The sequence below is a fragment of the Kickxella alabastrina genome (genome assembly GCF_025024165.1).
Source record: "Kickxella alabastrina strain RSA 675 chromosome Unknown BX661scaffold_24, whole genome shotgun sequence".
NCBI lineage: Eukaryota > Fungi > Kickxellomycota > Kickxellomycetes > Kickxellales > Kickxellaceae > Kickxella > Kickxella alabastrina.
The window spans coordinates 221,729-237,646 of record NW_026251495.1 but is presented as its reverse complement, the minus strand read 5'-3'; the positions used below and the strand labels follow the sequence as shown (position 1 = coordinate 237,646).

The window sequence follows — 15,918 nt, the reverse complement described above, 5'->3', positions numbered from 1 at the left end:
ATATCGATTTAGACCCACATTTTTATAGAGCACGACAAGTGCATGCATGTACATGAGTAATTACAAGATGGTTTGAAAGTTTTTTTAAAGGTTTCTGGTAAAAGTTGTAGCCTTGACAATTCCAGTAAATATTTTAATAACACTCATAAAATATTAAAAAGTATAGTACGAGAACATGTTGCAAGGACACATATTTTTTGTAGGTTGCTAGATATACAACATATGTTCTTGACGCCCATTATTTTACATTATCTGTGACATCAAAAATGGGGGCCGAGTTACGTGACAGCGTAGACGCGTGAAATATGTTTATGGTATTCCATGTGTACAGCAAATTCTAAATAGTGAGCTCTTCAGCTCTTTTCATAGTCTCATTTTAATTAATATATTATAACTAGCCAAATTCCCATTACATTATCGGTTCCAGATGAAAAAGGTTCACATGGGTGTCGGCAGAAACACGCCTAACGACTAAACATTTGCAAAGCATATAGCTGTTATCAATCTAAAGCATTTTAAATGTTAACGGTGATTGGTAGCAATAACAAGAAATACTTTTTACAAAATAATAGTTAAAATTAAATACATACTAGGATTGTAATAGTCGCAATGGCTACTTAAGTCAGAGAACAGCTTCTAAGTTGTTTAAAAATCATTCAATCAAAGCATCTGTGGTCCAGAGGTATGATTGCCGCCTGCCACGCGGTAGACCCGGGTTCGATTCCCGGCGGATGCACATATTTTTGCTTAATGTTTATTTTTTTGAATCAAAAGGAGGCCATCGAAAAGCGGAAGCAACGTTTGAGTTGTTCTTTTATCGTCAGCAACATGCTTATTAAAATCGTTCAGCTTTTGTGCTATGGTCTTTTTCCTACCTGTTTTGCCATCTTGGTCGAGTCCGTGCACTTGGCCATGGAACAGGACATTGTCGACAATAATCTGACCGTTCTCCTTGAGCAGGTCCCGTTCGAGGATCAGATTGTAGTACTTTTTATAAGCAGTCTTGTTTGCGTCAATGAACACCATATCGAGTTTTTGCTCTGCATTCCATCCCTGCAGGACTTCATCAGCTGGCTGGGACAGCACCTGCACAATATCGGCATATCCAGAATCAATGATGTTTTGCTTTGCAATTGCAGTGACATCGAGGTCCCGCTCACACGTCCACAGCTGCGGATTACCCTTTGTTTGACTGCGCAGTCCATGGGCGAGCCATAGAGCAGAGTAGCCCTTGTAACAGCCCAGCTCGAGAATATGGCGGGCTCCTTGTGAGCGCACGAGATGAGATAGAAATACGCCCTGGAGGGGGGATATCATTTTTTGAGCTTCGGTCGGGTCTTGGGCGATTGCAGCTTGGCGCACTTTTTTCATTGCCAAAGGTTCTTGCTCGGAGACATTCTGCGCGTAGTTGTAGGCACTGGGCGAGGGCGTGTCAAGAAACGACCAGAGCGTCAGGTACATAGCGGATGTGTGGAGCCGCATGCTTGGATTACTTTGGGCGTGTCGGCAGCGTAGTAAGGTGGCTGCAAGCATGGTGAGTGGGAAAATTAATGAATGGGTGGGGTAAAAACGAAGTCAAAAACCTTAGTTTTTGTGAACCCGAGTGATGGGAGGTTTAAGCGTATTTTTCTTATAGTGGTTTTCCAAATCAATTTAGGCTGTGGCTTTGTGGGATTTGATCTGGCAAAGTACAGTGTTATTTTTGTATTTGTTTTTCATTCTTTTTTCTGTTTACGGTTTGGTTCTTTTCGCGATAATTTATTTTTTCAAACTCCTCACATTTGTATTTACACATTTAATTCGAATTCATGGCGTTTGTTTTGAGCGCGCTGTCCACAATAGGCTGGGCGGCGGGTCTGATTTTCGGGATATTCTCACTGGCCTGCGGGCTCTACGTTACCTCCGAATGGGTAGAAGAGTACCCCCGGCAAGCGCGCAAGGCAATCCAGCTATCGACCTGGGCCATCGACGCCTTACTCCTCCTAGCGCTCCTCGACGGCACCAGCATATGGCGCACTTTAGCTACTCTGGCGACCAACCACGTGTACATGCAAAACCTGGCAAACTTCCCGCTGGTAAACCTCAGCGGACCCGTGTTCCTCGGCAGTTGCATTCTGGCTGTGGGAAACCATTTTTCGTGGTTCTTCTATTTCATCAAGCGGCCGGGTATTTTGTTTGGAGAGGTTTGCGCGTTTATGTTTTTCTGCGTCTGGTTGGTGCCTTTAGCGCTGTTTGTGTCGTTGACGCCGGTGGATGCGGCGCTGCCAAGCTCTAGGGAGGCTGGGACTAAGCGGGTTCGCCAGAATATGTTCAAGACCATGTTCTCAAAGTTTGTCCGGTCGGAAGAGCAGCCGCAGCTGCTGCACAACGAATAATATGAGTATATTTTTTGATCAAGAGATCAAGTGGGGGGAGTGGGCTGGGACTTTGAATAACTAATATTTTATGGCCAAAGTCGCCTCCATGTGACCATATGACCATGTGACTATTGACTACCCCTGTTTGTTTTCGACTGTGAGAAAATTACAAGTGTCCATGAGCGAAGTACCTCGTATACATTTTTCATTTGTTTTGCTCTTGACACGAAAAAGATATATTGTGTGAATCCGCCAGTTCTAGAATTTAATACTTGTATTTGCCGCTTCTATATGTATATTTTTGGGGTGTTAGGGAGTGTGGGGAAAGGCGTAGAGTGTAATAAAACGAGGATGGATTATCTTCTATCCCGTTCTAGATGAAAAGCACTGGGCAGATCATGCGAGTTCGCACGCGTGGGGAAAGGTTTTTAATGTTTCGTGAGGCAAGTTTGCGTTGCAAATCCCGCTTATCAAAACTGGGCAGTTACAGAAAAGTGACAAGCTTCGGTGACAAGCGTCGTTCCGATTATCCGTGCGGTCATTCAGCATCTGTGTATTCCCCCCCTCCTCATCTCACCTCTCCAAGCACAATACCAAGGTTGTCAGAAAAAACAAAACCTTTTTATTTTCCTCTTTTTGACGTAACACTAACTGAATGTTTTATTCCTTCAACTAATCTTTCTTGTTTTTATATCAATACCACTACTATTTTTTATATATTTCTTTTATACAATGCCTGAATTGTACTCCAAGGAGGTTCCAGGCACTGGCAGCGCGACCGAAACACCGACCCACCGCTTCCACAGTACAGCCGACCACATCGTCGACTGCGCTCCCCCGGACATCATAAGCATCTACGGCGCCCTCCTGCACGGCCAAAAAGTGCGTCCGACCTTCAACATCCTGGGCAAACGCGACGTCCTCGGCACAGTGTCCGAAAACAAGGAAGTGAAGCAAAAAGTCGACGGCAAGATGGAGACCGTGACCAAGAGCTGGAGCTACTTCAAGATGAGCGAATACAAGTGGATGAACTACAACGAAACCATTGATTTCACCAAGGACCTCGGCGCTGGGTTCCTCAAGCTTGGCATGAAGAAGGGATCGAGGGTAACTATTTACGCGCCGACTTCGCGAGAATGGCAGCTCTGCGCAATGGGTGCGTTCTCGCAGTCTATGCAGATTGTCACCGCATACGATACCCTGGGAGAGAGCGGTTTGTTGCATGCGATGAACCAGGCCAAGGTCGAGACTCTTTTCCTCAAGGCTGACCAAATCCCCATACTGGCGCGCATCATGGACGATGTCGAGACCGTGAAGAACATTGTTTACTACCAGGACGTCTATGGAATGCCCAAGGGCTGCGAGGAGGCTATTGAGAAGGTGCGCGCAAAATTCGCGGTTCACACCATGAACGAGATCTGCGAGCTGGGCAAGGCCAATCCGGTTGAGCTCAACATTTCAGGCGGCGACGAAATCGCCATGGTCATGTACACCAGCGGCAGCACAGGCAAGCCCAAGGGTGTTCTGATCAGCCACCAGGGCGTCATGTCCGTGGCTGGTGGAATCCACGTGTTCATCTCGCCCTTCATCGAGTACGGCAAGGACCTGATCCTCTCGTACCTGCCCCTCTCGCACGTTCTGTCCTTCTTCGTTGACGTCTACTGCATGTTCTCGGGGATTGGCATTGGCTATGGCACGCCGCGCACGCTGACCGACGAGAGCGTGCGCGAGTGCAAGGGGGACATCAAGGAGCTGCGGCCCATGGTCATGATGGGTGTCCCGCAGGTATGGAACACGATCCGTGCCGGCATGCTGAAGCAGGTGGACAAGAGCGGATGGCTTGTGCGCAAGCTCTTTTACAGCGCTGTTGAGCTGAAGAACACGCTTCGGCACTACAACATGCCGCACAATTTCATGGACGGCATTGTATTCAAGAAGACCAAGGACGCGACAGGCGGCAGGCTCAAGTTTGTCATTACCGGCGGAGCCCCCGTCAACAAGAATGTCCAGCGCCTGATGAACGCTGCTCTGTGCCCAATGATCCACGGGTACGGAATGACGGAGGCCAGCGGCCTGCTATCTGTGCAGATCCCCAATGACCCGACCTTCAACAACGTCGGCTCTCCGTGCCCGTCTGTTGAAATGAAGCTTGTCGACGTGCCCGAGGCCAAGTATTACGCCAAGAACGGCCAAGGCGAGATCTGGGTGCGCGGCCCGTCGATCTTCAAGGGATACCTCGACAACGAGGAGCTCACAAAGGAGACACTGACCGAGGACGGATGGCTCAAAACCGGAGATATCGGCGAGTGGACCGCTCAGGGCCAGCTCTCTATCATTGACCGCAAGAAGAATCTCGTTAAGATGGTCACCGGCGAGTACATTGCGCTTGAGGCACTCGAGGCCACGTACAAGAACTCGCTTTTTATCCACAACATTTGCATTTTCGCTGACTCGCGCATGTCCCAGCCTTGTGCCATTGTCAACATCGATGGCTCCCAGATTGCCAACATTGCAGATGAGAATGGCGTCAACTACAACAACCCGTCGGATATCGCCACCAACCCCGACTTTGTGCGCGCTATTCTGGCCGACCTCCAGCGCGTGGCCAAGCGCAATGGCCTGAGCAAGCAGGAGACCCTCATGGCCGTCATCATCGACCCTGAGCTGTGGTCGCCCGAAAACGACATGCTCACGCCGGCCATGAAGCTTAAGCGCAACGACATCCGCGATCGCAGTGGTGATGCCCTTCAGGCAATGTACACTAGCATGGGCCTCGACTAACTGTTTTTTAAATTTAATATTAATAGTAAAATGAATTGTAAACTTTGACTTTTATTGTCTTCATCGTTACAAAATAAATAAATGTAAAAAACAAATATTTTTGCAAAAGTTGAGTGCCTGCTGCCAGAATTGAACTGACGACCTTTGCATTAATCTGTATGCAGACTATTTGTCTAATCACATACGAGTGCAACGCTCTGCCCCTGAGCTAAGAAGGCTTATTTGTTGTTAACTGCACTATATTTTATCGATAATTAGGCCTGTGCTGCATATAATTTGTTAAATTTATTAAACTTTGCACTTTTTTATTTTAGGTACAGTTTTGCATTGACAAACAAGTTCAGTGCATTCGCGCACTCTTCAGGCGTTTCTCACATCACATACATGCTGCAAAGCGTAAGCAGCTCACTGCTGTTTCCATGTGTGTGTTTGCATGCGCGAAGAGGTTGGTTTTCAATATATGGAATTATCGAATTTTTTTAGATGAGAAAAATGAGATTAAGAAAAAACAAATGGAAATGGGAAGATGAAGACAGAATGGAACCATCGAGTAAATTTTTTTTTTGCTTTTTACTCAACTGTCACAGACTTTGCCAGGTTACGGGGGAAGTCAACATCGACGCCGTTGAGAGTGGCCATGTGGTAGGACATGAGCTGCAACGGGATGATAGACAGGATGCCCTGCAGACAATCGACAGTGAGCGGAATACGGATGGTCCTGTTCTCAGCATCATCAATGTTGGTATCACCGCTGTTGCAAATAAGGATAGGGCTACCCTTGCGAGCCTGAACCTGCTGCAGAGCGCTCTGCACCTTAGGGTAGTACGCGTCCTGGGTCATGATAATAATGACAGGGATGTGCTCATCAATGAGGGCCAAGGGACCGTGCTTGAGCTCACCGGCCATGATACCCTCACAGTGAATATACGAGAGCTCCTTGATCTTGAGCGCGCCCTCAAGGCAAGTGGCGCTTTGGAACCCACGGCTGAGAATAAGCATGCTCTTCTCCTTGTACAGATCCTGGGAGAGCAGCTTGATGCCACTGTCGAGGGCAAGCACCTCCTTGACGAGGTTGGGAAGTTCGCGCAGACCATCGATGATCTCGCGGCGACGCTCGGTCATCGAAATGCGATCTTCGCCGAGCTGCAGCGCCATCATGACGAGTGCCAGATACTGGGAGGTGTACGCCTTGGTGCTGGCAACTCCGATCTCAGGACCGGCATTAATGTGCACACCGCAATGGGTTTCGCGCGAAATAGACGAGCCCACAGTGTTAGTGACACCGACGCAGAGGGCGCCGCGCTCAAGGCAGTAGCGCAGGGCAAGAATAGTATCGGCGGTTTCGCCGGACTGCGAGACAAAGACGCAGACGTCGTCGCGGAAAATAGGCGACTTGCGGTCGAGGAACTCGGACGAGAGCTCGACAGAGACGGGAATCTCCGTCAGCTCCTCGAAGATAGCGCGGGTGGCCAAGCAGCTGTTATAGCTGGTGCCGCAGGCGGTGAAGACAATGCGGCGGCAGCGGCGGATGGACGCCAGGTAGTTGCGCAGGCCGCCGAGCACAACCGTGTGCTTGTTAAAGTCGACGCGACCGCGGATGGCGTTGACGACGGACTCGGGCTGCTCATAGATCTCCTTGAGCATAAAGTGCGGGAAGTTGCCCTTCATGATGGCAGCCAGTTCCATCTCCAGCGTCTTGATCGACCGGATGGACGACAGACCGTCGTCGCGGCGCAGGCGGTAGATGTGCAGGTCTCCCTTGGCGCTGATGTGCGCCATGTCGTCGTCCTCCAGGTACAGGACCCGGCGCGTATGCTCGATGATGGCAGAGGGGTCGGACGCCAGGAAGTACTCCAGCGGCTGCGTGCTGCCGTCCGCGCGCGAGAAAGACCTGGACTGAGCGCGCTTGGCATATGCTGGCGCCTTATCCTCGTTGATGCTCGATGCGGCAACGCTATTGGTGGTCTCCTCGACATCGACAAAGTCCACGGTCAGGTTCTCCGATGTCTTGATGCCGATGAGCAGCGGCGAGCCGCGGCGTGCGGCGACGATCTCGCCCGGGTAGTGCACGCTCTTGATGAGGAAGGCAAAGGCGCCCTCGAGCTCCTTCACAACGGCCTTGGCCAGGTCCGGGAAGCTGATGTGCTGGCCGCGCTGAGAGTCGTAGACGTACTTGAGCAGCTTGGCGACAATCTCAGTATCGGTCTCGGACTCGAACAGGTAGCCCTTGTTTCCCAGCAGTGTGCGCAGCTCCTTGTAGTTCGTGATGATGCCGTTATGGACGATCGTGAACTCGTTGGTGGGGTCCGACCGGTGCGGGTGAGCGTTGATGGACGAGGGCTGGCCGTGGGTGGCCCAGCGCGTGTGCGAGATGGATGTCTGAATAGTGTACGTCTTGTTCCAGTCGAGGTCGGACTCGTCAACCAGGGCGCGCAGAGCGGCGACCTTGCCGACCTGCTTGATGATGATGGTATCCCTGGCGGTATCACCGTCAAAGGCAAAGCCCGAGGAGTCGTAGCCGCGGTACTCGAGGCGCGAGAGACCGTTGAGCAGCGTGTCGGCGACATAGCGGCGGTCCTTCTCGACATAGTAGGACAAGTAGGCAAAGATTCCGCACATGGTTTACAGTAAGTATGCTATTTAAACGGGTAAAAGGTAAAAAGTAAAAATAAATGGTGGTAAGTGTGATGTTGCTTATTAGCGGGATGAAGAGTCGGGATTTATGAAAGCAAGATAAAGGAACATGAAAAGGGAAGATTTCAACAAAAATAAAAGGTTGGATGAACAGGCAAGCATCGCAGTGGTAGTGGCAGCAACGATTCGATATTAAAAAGGGGGGGTGGTGCATTTTTATAGACAAAAAGGTTGATGCAGCGCGCTCCTCTCCGCGTATTAAACCCACCCTGTGTCTTGCTTTGGCTTCATACCCCACGCACACACGCGTGCACGCATGGCACAATATGAAAGGGCACAATGTGGCCGCGAGGAGGGAATGGGCAAAGAATAAGGAGCGTAGAGCTCTCAGAACTGGGCAAGGCACAGAGCCAGAGCAAAGCAGAACAAACAAAAGAAGGAGGAGGGGGGGACAGTATGGCCCATCATCGGCTTGTGGTGCACACAGAGCAATAGTAAGCAGAGAGGCATTCGTTGCCAAAATAGTACAAAAAAATGACAAACAAAAAACTAAAAATATACCAGTCATTTTGCTTTGTTGCTCCGTTTCGTTAATGTCGCAAAGTCAAGGCCGCGATTTTGTTTGGTGATTTGGCATGCCATTTGTCACACCAATCGCAACCCAGAGAACAGTTCCGAGAACAATGCTTGGGCGCAAACGAGGAGAGGAGAGACGAGCAAAATGCGCTTTGGGAGTTATCTTTGTGCTTGCTGTCCGTTAATGGACATGGGGCGATGACAACACGAAAAGGGGGAGATTTCGCGAACGCGCAAATCAAGTGGCCCGATTGGGATGCTTGAGCATGCGTTGGTGCCGCACGCTTTTTTGCCTTGACAAAAGTAAAGAGCAAAAAGCATGGAAGAGACAGACCATCGCCAGCTGGCACTGTCAGCATTACATCAATGATTTATTTTTGCAAATGGCTTGTAGACCATTTCTGCGAGATCACAAGCCGCGAGGCACAGCAACAAAAAACAACATAGGAGAAGGGGGAGCTAAAAAAGGAAGAGGCAAATGGGCCATGCAGCGCAGTAAACCGATTTCCAAGTTCACGTCATGGCTTGGCAAAGCAGGATAAGAGCAGAGGACAAACAAGCTTTATCCGATCGTCGCCGACAGCTTGCCCTCCCCCCACTCCCCAGGAGTGGAGTCCTTATAAAATCGTGTTGATCACAGAGCCCTCCGGGGCTGACAGCTCCAGAGTCAAGCGGGGGCGGCAGCAAGTAGCAGGAATGGCAAGCAAAAAACACTACGTTTTTTTGCGTTGCAATTAGGGACATAATAAAGCATTGCATGCGACAAATTGGTCGCTGAGCATGGGCAAGCAAAGCGCATGGGCTCGCTTTGTGTGGGGGTGTGTAATCCTGAAGGAAAGTGGATGGAGGTTGGATGCACACATGTAAAAAAGAGAGGCATCGGATAAGGCGATGCTGGCTGCTGATATGGATGTGAAACTGTACCTTGAAAAGTTTAAACAGTTACAAAAAAGAGTGGTGTGCGTGCGTATGAAACGTGGCGATGTGGGCTGGGCTGGTTTTGGCTGGTTGCAGTTGAATAGGTAGGCAGTCGATGAAATGTGAATGAATATAAAATATTATTAATGTTAGACAAAAACTGGGGAAAAAGAAGAGACAGGAGATGCTGATGAACGAATATAGTCGAATGTCATGCTGGAGAGGCCGTCGCCTTTATATAAAAGTAAACGCGCGCAAAAAAACATATAAAAAACAGCATACTGCGTTTTTTTCTTACCTTTCTTAACAGCTGGTTTGGTCCTTTGTACTAACTGTGCTGCAAAAAAAGTGAGAGGATAAAAAAGTTGCCTCATGTGGTTTGATTTGCAACGTCCAGAATAGATGGGATGGTCAGTCGAGTGTGTGTGAGAAGGCCGATAATGTCCGTTACATATTCATTTTTATTCTTGTCGAAAGTAAGCAAAACGACGTCAGTGCCAAATATAGTGATGGATTCGGGGTAGCAATGCCAGTGCATTTACATCAATATAAAAATATTCCCGCGCACCAATCAAAATATGCAATGGTAGGCAAAGGGTGATCATTCAAATACGACAGATACAATTATATTTTTAGAATTGTTTTTTTACAGAATTTTCCATGTTCTAATTCTGGCAACGTGGGGGGGGGGGGGGGGTTTACTTTTTTTCTCGCGACTGATAGGAAAAATTAGAATGTAAAAAATATATTTTTAGAATATCCTCACACAATTGTTGCATTTTCACTTCATTCCAATGTTGTGGTTTGTTCAGAAGACTCAATGTCGGCCTGCATCTTGTCAATGAGCTTGGAAGTGGCCGTACTGTTGGTGAACTTTAGTCGAATGCTCCGTGGAGCACCAATGCCCCTGCTCACGCCCTTGGATAGCTCCTGGTTGACAATGAGGTTGAGGTACTCTGACGACTCTCTGATGATCTTGCGTATTTGGAACTACAGCAGCACAAAACAGCAAGAAAAACAATAACAACAACAACAGCAACAGCAACAACAGCTGCAATATTATTAATTTTAGTTTGCGTGGCTTTGGCGTCTGACCTGTGCTTGCAAGCTCTGTCACAGCACACGTTGGTTGTGCGCAACAAGCAGTACGCCGGAAGAAAAAAAGGCAATTGCAAAAGATTGGCAGTAATCACAAGAAGCATCGAGTGATTAAGATTTGGATCACACAAAGAAAAACAGGAAGGCTTACCGGCTGAATATTCTCATCGGCGGTCCTAGCCGTAACCTTGTAGCAGCAAATGGCAGACTTTAAGCTGAACGAAACCAGCACATCAGTGATTTCCCAGTACTGCAAAGAAAGCTGCCTCACCGGCAAATCACCCGTAGACAAGTGCCGCTCCAAGATGCGCAAAATCTGACCGCGCATCAAATCAATCTTCTTCAGCTGCGTTTTCTCGTCCACAGTGATGGTGCGCGCTGAAATTCGCTTCAGGTTGTCGTCCTCCTTGGGCTGCTCCAGCTGCTTCTCCATCCGAGACTGCTCGCGCTTGCGCAGTCTCCCGGTAAAGTACTTCTGGTATTTTCCTGGGATATGGAAATTGTCCAGGACAAACTGCTTGCGCCAAAGGCTGCGCTCCACTTCTTGCAGTTTGCCTGCGGAGGAGTCTTGCGCGGCAAAGCGCTTGCGGGGCTTCTTTTCGGGCCTGTATCTGGATCTGGTGCTCATCTGCATAAGGCAGAGCGCGTTGGGCCGATGGAGCAGCTGCTGGCCAATGGGTGTGGTTGGTGTAAAAAGCGGGCCCAAGCGACGGGCGAATATATTCGAAAACATGCCCTTTTGAAATATGCTGCGCTTTTTTTATGTGCTGATAACGTTAGAACTAAAAACAAAAAGCATTGACGATAGTTTTTGCGCACGCTGATCTGCCGCCGCATAATTAGTGCCGAAGAATGTGTGTGCGCAACCAGGTATATGGGAGGGATCACGCGGATTGCATTTTTGCTACTGTGAATGCGCGAACGCAAGCCCATTTTTTGTCGGCAAGATCGGCCAGCTTGCTTTATTATGCTTTCGTGCTTGCTTTCATACATGCCTTTGTTTTGTCTAGTTTTTTTGTTTCCACTCACCTCAATCCTCATTCAATCTGTAATTATTCAACCAAATCCACACAATGTCGCTTTTGCTGTCGGGGCAGGGCGAAAAGGCCTCGCCGCTCCTCCGGACAGCACGCAAATACTGCACACACGTCAGCTACGCGCTCGCGCTCGCAGGCTTCCTCTGGCTTCTGGCGCTGCCATTGCAGACGCTGTCGCGGCGCACGTACTTTTCAGAAAACGCAATGATGCCGGGCCAAGTGGAGCTCAGCTTTGGCAGCGAAAAGCACATCGAGGCAATGAACAGCATGAACCAGGCCGAGCAGCTCGGAGGCGAGCAAAGGGGCCGAGCGGTGATGGCCGCCTTTGAGGGGCTCGGGCTGGACAGCGAAATGCAGCGGTTTAAGCACAACGGGGTATCAGGCATTAACGTTCACGGGGTTGTGCGGGCGCCGCGCGGCGATGGAGTCGAGGCGCTGGTGGTGGCTGCGGCGTGGGAGGCGGGCAACCGGACGAATGCCGATGCCGTGCGCCTGCTCGCAGGGCTGGCGCAGCACGCCATTGAGCAGGTGAACTGGGCCAAGGACGTTGTTTTCCTGGTGACCGACTCTGGGGAAGGCGGCGTCGAGGCGTGGCTGCGCGCGTACCACGGCGAGGGCGGCGCCATGTACGTCCGCTCGGGGCTGATCCAGGCGGCCTTGGCTTTGGAGCTGCCGCCGATGGATGCGTGCGGCGGCCTGGCTCTGCACTTTGAGGGGCGTGGCGGCCAGCTGCCTAACCTCGATCTGCTCAACATTGTGCAGCACGTGGCGCGCATCGAGAGAACCCCCGCCCGGCTGCACGCGCTGCCCGATGCCCCGCGGCGCGCCTCCAGGTACACGCACTATCTGCAGTCGGCGCGGCTGCTGCTGCGCCAGGTGCGCGCGCAGGCTGTGGGCTCAGCGGTCGGCGTGCATGCGCCGTTTCTGCGCTACGGCATCGATGCGCTGACGCTCGTTGGCATGGAGCGCGTGGGCGCGCGTGGCGGCGGCAATATTGTTTCTGTCGGCCGCACCGTCGAGGCATCGCTGCGCAGCCTGAACAACCTGCTCGAGCGCTTCCACCAGTCGTTCTTCTTCTACCTCCTGCCGGCCAACGGTCTTTTTATTTCCATCGGAAATTACGTGCCGGCCGCTGTGCTCTTTGCTGCTGCGCTCCTGGTCCACGCGATGAACCTGTGGTGGCTGCAGGGCCCCGAGGAGTCGCGCTCGGAAGCGCCCCAGGCCCGCATTCCGCGGATAAACGCATACCATGCTTTTTTGCGCAGGTCGCTGCCCACGTCAGTTGGCCTCATTGTGCGCGTCCACGCTCTGGCTGCTGCTCTCTTGGCTCTGCCCATGCTCGTGCCGCAGGTCACAATGACCGACTCCACAGCCACCGCCTATCTCTTTACCATGAGCTTGGCCTCCATCTCGTTGGTGCTGCATTTGTCCGATGAGCTGCGGAGCCACGCGTGTTTGGCCGATTGGCGCCAGCTCAAGGCATTGGTGTGTATCTACGTGGCCTGCGTGGTCGCTTGTCTTTCGGTGATGAATTTCAGCCTGGCCATTACCATGTTTGTTGTCATTGGGCTCCCCCTGCTGTTCACTCGCTTGTCAGCCAGTCCCACGCGCGTGCATCGGGCGTGCACTATGCTGATGCTGCTGGCGTTTTCCCCGCTTTCTGTGCTGAGTGTGTCGCGGTATTTCTTGGCCTCGGGCGCGGTTGATCAGATGTCTAGTCCGTTCCGCATGTTCCTTTCCGACTTTAACCAATTTGGGAGCCCGGTGTATGCGCTGATATGTCTCGTTTACTGGCCAATCAATATGCTGTGCATGGTTGTCACCTTGATGCCCTGAGCAAAACATTTATTTCGCCATTTCAAAGTTACTCATATCAAAAAAAAATCTTATCGATAATATCGAGATTAATGTTAATTCAACATTTTTTGACCTCACACCCTGCAATTAAAAGTACTTGCAAAACCCATTTTTGTCTGACAACTGACACAATACTGCAACACAAAAAAACCACAATACATTTCAGGACAGCATATCTTGTCTCTAATAGCAGTATTCTTGCTTGATACACATCAATGAGCACGAGCAAAATCAGATAGGGGAGTATCCTTAACTTGCTTCTAGTGTAAATTATTTTATATAGTTCATTTCAATTGTGGAACGCATGTATTGTTTTTTTGGATCCCCCTGTTGAAATGAAGTTCAGGCTGTATGTTTTTATCTGCGTTCTAATCCGCACACCTTCCGCAGGCGCCGAGCCCGCGGCCAGCAGGCTTGGCAAACCACTTGATATCCGCACATCTATCTCATTGAACCAAGTCGGCCGCCCCGTAGTTTCTCCAGATCAGTCGCGCTTTCTATTCACCCAGTCATACTACGGCCAAGACGAAAACAAGTCCGTGGCATTCACCAACCTCATGGACGTCGATTCTGGTGATATCAAAAGACTAGCGACAGACGCGCTCGGCCAGTCCTGCTCCATGCCCATATAGCTCGACAACAACACTGTTTCATACATGTACCGCGACACCCTCTTTTCCATCTCCTTGGATGACGATGCTGCTAACGCAACTGGGATATATAAACCGGCATATAGCGTTAATTCGGTCGAGAGTCGGGTGAATCATATTACATTTGTGTCTGACGTTTGCCCGGATGCCAGTTTGGCTCAGTCCAGCGAGCGGTCCAAGCAGGAGGCGGGCAAGACATCGGCGCGAGTCTACGACAATTTGTGGCCACAGCACTGAGACGAATGGATGGCCGTGAAGAAGCCCACCTTGTTTGCGGCTCCATTAGCCAATAACGGCAGCAAATGGTCGATCGGCACCGAAACCAACGTAATGAAGGGCCTGTCACAGTTTCACGACCCGCTAATTAATTGGTCGGTTGAGAGCTACAGCATAGACAGCCTGGGGGAAAGCATTGCCCTTGTCGTGCGCAACCCCTCGGAGGACATGGCGGTGACCCCCAGAGTGGACATATACCTTGTCTCAGCAGATAATTCAGTCAAGCCTAAACTGCTCACAGGAAGTTTCAATGCCATTTCTGATAGCCCGGTGTTCATTAAGGATGGCAAGTACCTTGCGTGGCTGCAGATGGAGACTCCCGGATATGAGTCCGACATAAACCGCATTTAAATATACGATATTGAAGCGGGCACTAGAAAATCCGTCGCTCGTGAATGGGATTGCTCACCAGAGTCTATCGTATGGTCTGCCAATGGCCAGACTATTTTCGCCGTGGCAACCGACCAAGGTAACAACATTATTTTCGCTATTAATGCCACCACCGGCAACTGCACGCGGATGACTGATGCTGGATCCGCCATGGGTCTGGGCACTCTGGGCGAGAACCAATTGTTATTCCAGTACACCGAGCAGAACAAGTGCGTGGACATCCATATTTTGGACATTGAAACCAAGGAGATGCGCCGACTGACTGACGTCAATTCCGACAAGCTCAGGAACGTGTACATTGGACAAGCAGAGTATTTTTGGTTTAAGGGCGCGCTCGGCGACCAAGTGCACGGATGGATTATCAAGCCACTTCAGTTCAATACCGAGAAAAAGTACCCACTTGCATTGGTCGTTCACGGAGGACCACAGGCGAGCATCCAAAATATTTTTACATCCACAATGTGGAACTCCAACATCTTTGCCAATACCGGGTTCGTAACTGTTCAGATTAACTTTCACGGGTCGACTGGTTATGGAAAAAACTTTACCGACTCAATCAAGCATCAGTGGGGCAGATATCCATACGAGGATCTGATGATAGAACTGGACCATGTGCTTGATAACTGCAGTTACGTGGACAAAGCCCGGATGGGATGGTCGCGCTGGGTGCGAGTTACGGCGGGTACACGCTGAACTGGTTTAATGCAAATACCAAGCGCTTCAAAGCCTTGGTCTGCCACGCCGGTATATTCTCCACCCCCGGCGCTTGGTATGGTACAAACGAGCTGTGGCTTCCCGAACATGATTTTGGTGGCACACCGTATGATCCCAAGGCAAGGTCAAATCATGAGGAGTTTAATCCAGAACGGTTCGCCAACGAATTTGCCACACCGACGTTGTTCATCCATGGGGGAAGTGATTACCGCGTTGGTGTTGAGCAGTCGCTGGCGCCGTTTACTCTGCTCCGCCGTAAAAATATTCCGACTAAATTCGTGTATTTTCCAGACGAAGACCACCATATTTCCAGCGATGTTGATCAGATCAAGTGGCTTACTGAGGTGTTGCTCTGGATCTCGGAGCATACTAACACTACCCTTCCTTACAATTTGAACCAGTGACATGTTTGGTTAAAGTCAATATAAATTAAATTAAATTGCATACTGACTGCAATTTCAATTTTGGAAAATGCCAAGTTTTCTTAGCAAAGCAAGTCTCACATAGCAATTCCAAGTCTGAATCTCCCTTTTTTATTTATAAAATTAATGGCTTTACTTGGTATCTTTACCCATCATTCATTTTGAATTTTGCTGCGCGCATATATGTGTGTCGAGCTGCCAGGCAATG

At 50.0% G+C, this 15,918-nt stretch overlaps 8 protein-coding genes and 2 non-coding genes across 10 annotated transcripts; 6 read left to right on the top strand and 4 right to left on the bottom strand.

Annotated features, from left to right (window-relative positions):
- Positions 1 to 665: 665 nt before the first annotated feature.
- Positions 666 to 736, top strand: BX661DRAFT_t110. The gene has a single exon. It is a non-coding gene; the product is annotated as a tRNA-Gly (tRNA).
- A 9-nt stretch (positions 737 to 745) lies between these two features.
- Positions 746 to 1,703, bottom strand: BX661DRAFT_187221 (O-methyltransferase; the record flags this gene model as incomplete). The annotated part of the gene is made up of 1 exon (XM_051537180.1): positions 746 to 1,703. Exon 1 carries the CDS (start codon positions 1,531 to 1,533, stop codon positions 748 to 750), a length of 786 nt encoding a protein of 261 aa, XP_051389505.1. The 5' UTR covers positions 1,534 to 1,703.
- Positions 1,704 to 1,808: 105 nt separating this feature from the next.
- On the top strand, positions 1,809 to 2,375 carry BX661DRAFT_200331 (transmembrane adaptor Erv26; the record flags this gene model as incomplete). Its single annotated transcript, XM_051538399.1, has 1 exon — positions 1,809 to 2,375. One exon carries the CDS (start codon positions 1,809 to 1,811, stop codon positions 2,373 to 2,375), a length of 567 nt encoding a protein of 188 aa, XP_051389504.1.
- A 357-nt stretch (positions 2,376 to 2,732) lies between these two features.
- On the top strand, positions 2,733 to 5,198 carry BX661DRAFT_58613 (uncharacterized protein). Its single transcript, XM_051539289.1, has one exon. It carries the CDS (start codon positions 3,090 to 3,092, stop codon positions 5,136 to 5,138), a length of 2,049 nt encoding a protein of 682 aa, XP_051389503.1. The 5' UTR covers positions 2,733 to 3,089; the 3' UTR covers positions 5,139 to 5,198.
- A 54-nt stretch (positions 5,199 to 5,252) lies between these two features.
- BX661DRAFT_t108 lies at positions 5,253 to 5,356 on the bottom strand. Its single transcript has one exon. It is a non-coding gene; the product is annotated as a tRNA-Thr (tRNA).
- Positions 5,357 to 5,708: 352 nt separating this feature from the next.
- BX661DRAFT_200329 (uncharacterized protein) lies at positions 5,709 to 7,757 on the bottom strand (the record flags this gene model as incomplete). The annotated part of the gene is made up of 1 exon (XM_051538398.1): positions 5,709 to 7,757. The coding sequence occupies one exon, from the start codon at positions 7,755 to 7,757 to the stop codon at positions 5,709 to 5,711; it is 2,049 nt and encodes a 682-aa protein (XP_051389502.1).
- A 2,238-nt stretch (positions 7,758 to 9,995) lies between these two features.
- On the top strand, positions 9,996 to 10,372 carry BX661DRAFT_58575 (uncharacterized protein). The gene has a single exon (XM_051539288.1). The coding sequence runs from the start codon at positions 10,087 to 10,089 to the stop codon at positions 10,288 to 10,290; it is 204 nt and encodes a 67-aa protein (XP_051389501.1). The 5' UTR covers positions 9,996 to 10,086; the 3' UTR covers positions 10,291 to 10,372.
- On the bottom strand, positions 10,027 to 11,160 carry BX661DRAFT_187216 (uncharacterized protein). The gene has a single exon (XM_051537179.1). It carries the CDS (start codon positions 11,095 to 11,097, stop codon positions 10,456 to 10,458), a length of 642 nt encoding a protein of 213 aa, XP_051389500.1. The 5' UTR covers positions 11,098 to 11,160; the 3' UTR covers positions 10,027 to 10,455.
- A 154-nt stretch (positions 11,161 to 11,314) lies between these two features.
- BX661DRAFT_187215 (GPI transamidase component Gaa1) lies at positions 11,315 to 13,335 on the top strand. Its single transcript, XM_051537178.1, has one exon. It carries the CDS (start codon positions 11,438 to 11,440, stop codon positions 13,235 to 13,237), a length of 1,800 nt encoding a protein of 599 aa, XP_051389499.1. The 5' UTR covers positions 11,315 to 11,437; the 3' UTR covers positions 13,238 to 13,335.
- An 819-nt stretch (positions 13,336 to 14,154) lies between these two features.
- Positions 14,155 to 15,707, top strand: BX661DRAFT_216480 (Alpha/Beta hydrolase protein; the record flags this gene model as incomplete). Its single annotated transcript, XM_051538765.1, has 3 exons — positions 14,155 to 14,474; positions 14,562 to 15,256; positions 15,301 to 15,707. The coding sequence occupies 3 exons, from the start codon at positions 14,155 to 14,157 to the stop codon at positions 15,690 to 15,692; spliced, it is 1,407 nt and encodes a 468-aa protein (XP_051389498.1). The 3' UTR covers positions 15,693 to 15,707.
- Between the last annotated feature and the right edge of the window lie 211 nt (positions 15,708 to 15,918).

Coding starts and splice junctions, on each gene's coding strand:
- BX661DRAFT_58613 (XM_051539289.1), top strand. CDS start 3,090: ATGCCTGAATTGTACTCCAAGGAGGTTCCAGGCACTGGCAGCGCGACC.
- BX661DRAFT_58575 (XM_051539288.1), top strand. CDS start 10,087: ATGTCGGCCTGCATCTTGTCAATGAGCTTGGAAGTGGCCGTACTGTTG.
- BX661DRAFT_187216 (XM_051537179.1), bottom strand. CDS start 11,097: ATGTTTTCGAATATATTCGCCCGTCGCTTGGGCCCGCTTTTTACACCA.
- BX661DRAFT_187215 (XM_051537178.1), top strand. CDS start 11,438: ATGTCGCTTTTGCTGTCGGGGCAGGGCGAAAAGGCCTCGCCGCTCCTC.